Source organism: Centruroides sculpturatus, unplaced genomic scaffold (assembly GCF_000671375.1).
Source record: "Centruroides sculpturatus isolate CEXI.00-Female unplaced genomic scaffold, Cexi_2.0 scaffold576, whole genome shotgun sequence".
In the NCBI taxonomy this organism is placed as follows: Eukaryota; Metazoa; Arthropoda; class Arachnida; order Scorpiones; family Buthidae; genus Centruroides; species Centruroides sculpturatus.
This window is the reverse complement of record NW_019384852.1, coordinates 249,596-253,503: the sequence shown is the minus strand read 5'-3', so window position 1 is coordinate 253,503 and position 3,908 is coordinate 249,596. Positions and strand designations below refer to the sequence as shown.

Sequence of the window (3,908 nt, the reverse complement as noted above, 5' to 3'; positions counted from 1 at the left end):
CCCCCCCCTTTTTCTCGGTGCGGACTTACTTTTTTCCGCTTGGGAAGCGCAAGTGTGCGCGAGTTTTTCTACGGCGCTTTTCTTTTGTCGGTGAGTTGGTTTTTCTTCTATTTTTAAGTTACTAAGGTGAATGGTGAGGAAACCTTCGTCTTAACTAAACATAAGCCCCAAACAAAATATAATGAAAGCAAAATAAAAGTAAAATAAAAATAAAGCTCAGACTTGGTTCCTTACAGTCTATAGTGCAATACATAAGATAGCCAACGGCCAAGCAGTTAAAGCGACAACCAACTAATCTGAGAAACTCGGGATCAAATCCAAACAGACCGAAAAACCCCAGGAATTTTTCGGAGGTCGGTCAGTCCGGCCCCATACCTCACCACCAGGTTGCTCCATTGCGGACGCGGCCAAATCCATAACAAGCTTGCTAAAAAGGCCCTCTTTGCAAGCATAGATGAAGCATTTAAAAAAAAAAAGAACAAATACTGTACTCAATTTCAAGATCAATGTAATTTTATATCAGTCATACTCAAGTTAAAAGTTTATAAATATGCTTAATTCCATTCTTCTATTATTTAGTTCATACACAGAAGATATAATTTTTAAGTTTAAAGATAAACAATGTTGAAATATTATAATAGGAATCTCATTCAAAACATTGCTTATTTACCATGGTTAACTCTTTATTAACGATATTTTTATCGAATAATTCATTTGTCAAATTAATAAAACTCGAAACAAACCGATCATCAAGTTACTGTAAATTTTAACCTGAAATGACTGTCAAATGACCGGATCGAATAATTTACACGCGCCCGAGTTAATATTATAAAAAACTAAAGTCAGAATTAAATAAACTTATTTTATGTATATTATAATCGAACAAACTTACTAATCGCTTGAATATCAAACGTTTCAATTATAATTTGTACCGTAGCCGCATCTAAACCACTCGCTGTCTGCCATCTTGGTGCAAGCTCTCGACAGTAACGCCCCCTTACTCGCAACCTCGTTCTCAGTTACGTATCAAAATAAACAAAATGGCGGAAAATGTGATGGTGTGATGTCTTTTCGTAACAATTTAAGTCACATGTATAAGTGAATACGATGTCGTTTTCAAATGCGACTAAAGTATTTATCGTTTCGATGTTAGCCGTACCGATTACGTATATATTTAACGGTTTAATGATCTATTTGAGATGGGACGTGAATCATCCCATTTGTTTACTATCGTCTGTTATTTTCTTAATTATCGCTATGTGCTTTTTTATCGTTTTCATAACGAGAAAATCGCCTCCAATTTTGAATTTTTATGAATATATACATTTCTGTGGTAAGTTTGCGTAAGGTTTAATTGCAATTATAATTCTTGAATTTAAAATGTAAATTTACATTTTTTTTATAATTTTAATTTGCAATGCAAATATATAATGTAATTGCGTGTATTCAAAGTCGTGTTGTGCACTTTTGGGTAAAAATGCAGCTCTGAGGCAGTTGGGACTTTATCAGAGCTGTAGAACATACCCGTTGTAGGGGGGTCTAAATCCTTCATTCATAGCTGTAATACCAGTGGTGCATTATAGCTTGGTGGAGCCTGGGCAAATTTGAATTAGGGGTCCCATGTACTGTACATTATTAACTGCATATATTTTTCTTCGGGGGAGTTTTGGGGAAATCTCCTGTGTCCTCGCTCGTTTTTTTGATGTGACTGCTGGAGGGTAAAATAAAACTTATGCACTGTGCCTGTGCCATATCGGCAATCTACGGTTTCCAGATGTGATGCCAAATTTAAATTTAGATATTCCTACTATAGTAATGAGTTTATAAAATATTGGGGTCCTCATAAACAGGGGTCCCAAGCAATTGCCCTTTTTGCCCATAGGATAACGTGCCACTGTGCAATAACATACAATGTAAGATATACAACAGTGACATGCTGAGAATGAACTAGGGAGACTAAGCTTGTTCCCTAAATTCCTTTGAAGTACTATCTGAATATTATTTTTAATGCATTTGTGTTTGAAACTTTTCACTTGAAAAATATGTATTTTTCCCATCCGGCCTCCACTCCTTTGTGCTGAGTTCAACTCTTCCACAAGTCAACCTGAACACCCTTTGAGGCTTCCTTTAGTTGACTTGTCAACGAGACTAGCATGAAGACTTGTGTTTCTGTTATATTGTGTTTGATACACATCCAGGCAGTTCTGTAATAAGGAATTTTTAGTTTCCTTTGCTTATTGAAAATAATATTGCATTAGTGATTTTTTATTTCTGTTATTATAAAACACTTAAAAGTTTTCATCTAAGTGTGAATCTATTTAAAAGGTGGTATATGTGATTTAGAAAGCTTTGAATTCAACACGGATGGGGACTCATTAGATGAAGCAGGTCTCTTGTAGTGAAACATAATGCAGTTTGAATCTGTAAATGATGCAGCTGATCTAGGTGAATCATCACAACAGAGATGATTTCAGTGCTGTATTCTGGATTGCCTGTTGAAACGTCATTTGGAGTCTTAAGTTGCCAAGAAAAATATCCAGCAATGAGCTGATTAACTTTCCTGGCAATATTTAAAACTGATGTGGCACCCTCTGTTATTTTAAAAAATCTTTTTAAAAATATTAAAACTTTAAAGGTTAAAAAGTAAATAGATAACCATTGTTTTATCCATCTGTGACTGCATTTGATCAGAGACCAAGTAATACTAAGAGTGTGACTATGCAGATGCAAATTTAATAGCGAGCGATATAGTTCTCACAAAGAAGAACATGCACAAGTGAGAAGTGAGAAATCTTGCTGGTGAAAGCAAATTTCTGGTTCTCGCGCATATTTGACAGGGTTTGATATTTATCGTGTCTTGCCACATATTCTCACTCGCTCACATCTGCATAGTCATGACACTCTAAGGTTTTCAAATGTTAGTACAGTGGAACCCCAGTTAACGAACTTAATCCGTTCCACGACTCCGTTCGTTAACTGAATTGTTCGTTAACCGAAGCAATTTTTCCCATAGAAATTAATGCAAATGCAATTAATTCGTTCTAGTCTCCGAAATTTTTGTCATTTTATTTGAAATATACAGTAATTTTCTTTGATGAAAATGTACGAAAACGTAGTATCTATCATTACAGCAGCAAACATGTAAACTGTGTTTAATAATACCTTCGTTTGTTGTNAGCCTTTACTACATGAAAATGAAAATTAATGAATACACTGTGTACAGTAATTTACCTGATAAGACAGACCTCAGAAAAATACTTTATGAGAGCTTTTATACTTTTATAAAGCTGTCTATAATGAAAATTAATTAACTAAGGATTTTTTTGCCCTGCCAGGGTGTGGACGAGTTATCCGGAGTGCCGGGTTATCGAGGGCTGAGTTTTCGAGGTTCTACTGTACTAAGAGTGTGACTATGCAGATGCAAATTTAATAGTGAGCGATATAGTTCTCACAAAGAAGAACATGCACAAGTGAGAAGTGAGAAATCTTGCTGGTGAAAGCAAATTTCTGGTTCTCGTGCATATTTGACAGGGTTTGATATTTATCGTGACTTGCCACATATTCTCACTCGCTCACATCTGCATAGTCATGACACACTAAGGTTTTCAAATGTTAGTACAGTGGAACCCCAGTTAACGAACTTAATCCGTTCCGCGACTCCGTTCGTTAACTGAATTGTTCGTTAACCGAAGCAATTTTTCCCATAGAAATTAATGCAAATGCAATTAATTCGTTCTAGTCTCCGAAATTTTTGTCATTTTATTTGAAATATACAGTAATTTTCTTTGATGAAAATGTACGAAAACGTAGTATCTATCATTACAGCAGCAAACATGTAAACTGTGTTTAATAATACCTTCGTTTGTTGTAGTTGGTGGCAGAAAAGTGAAGATATACGAACCTTAATG

The 3,908-nt window shown here is 35.2% G+C and overlaps 2 protein-coding genes across 2 annotated transcripts in view; one reads left to right on the top strand and one right to left on the bottom strand.

Moving 5' to 3' along the window:
* Positions 1 to 1,008, bottom strand: part of LOC111630503 (dmX-like protein 2) — a 190,820-nt gene extending 189,812 nt beyond the window's left edge. Inside the window, exon 1 of the mRNA XM_023374610.1 lies at positions 893 to 1,008. The gene's annotated coding sequence lies outside the window, so the exon portion shown is untranslated. The remainder of the gene's footprint in view (positions 1 to 892) is intronic.
* Positions 1,009 to 1,035: 27 nt separating this feature from the next.
* The window catches only part of LOC111630501 (transmembrane 6 superfamily member 1-like), a 26,721-nt gene continuing 23,848 nt past the window's right edge, over positions 1,036 to 3,908 (top strand). Inside the window, exon 1 of the mRNA XM_023374607.1 lies at positions 1,036 to 1,333. Coding sequence (XP_023230375.1) covers positions 1,108 to 1,333 — 226 coding nt within the window. The 5' untranslated portion in view covers positions 1,036 to 1,107. The remainder of the gene's footprint in view (positions 1,334 to 3,908) is intronic.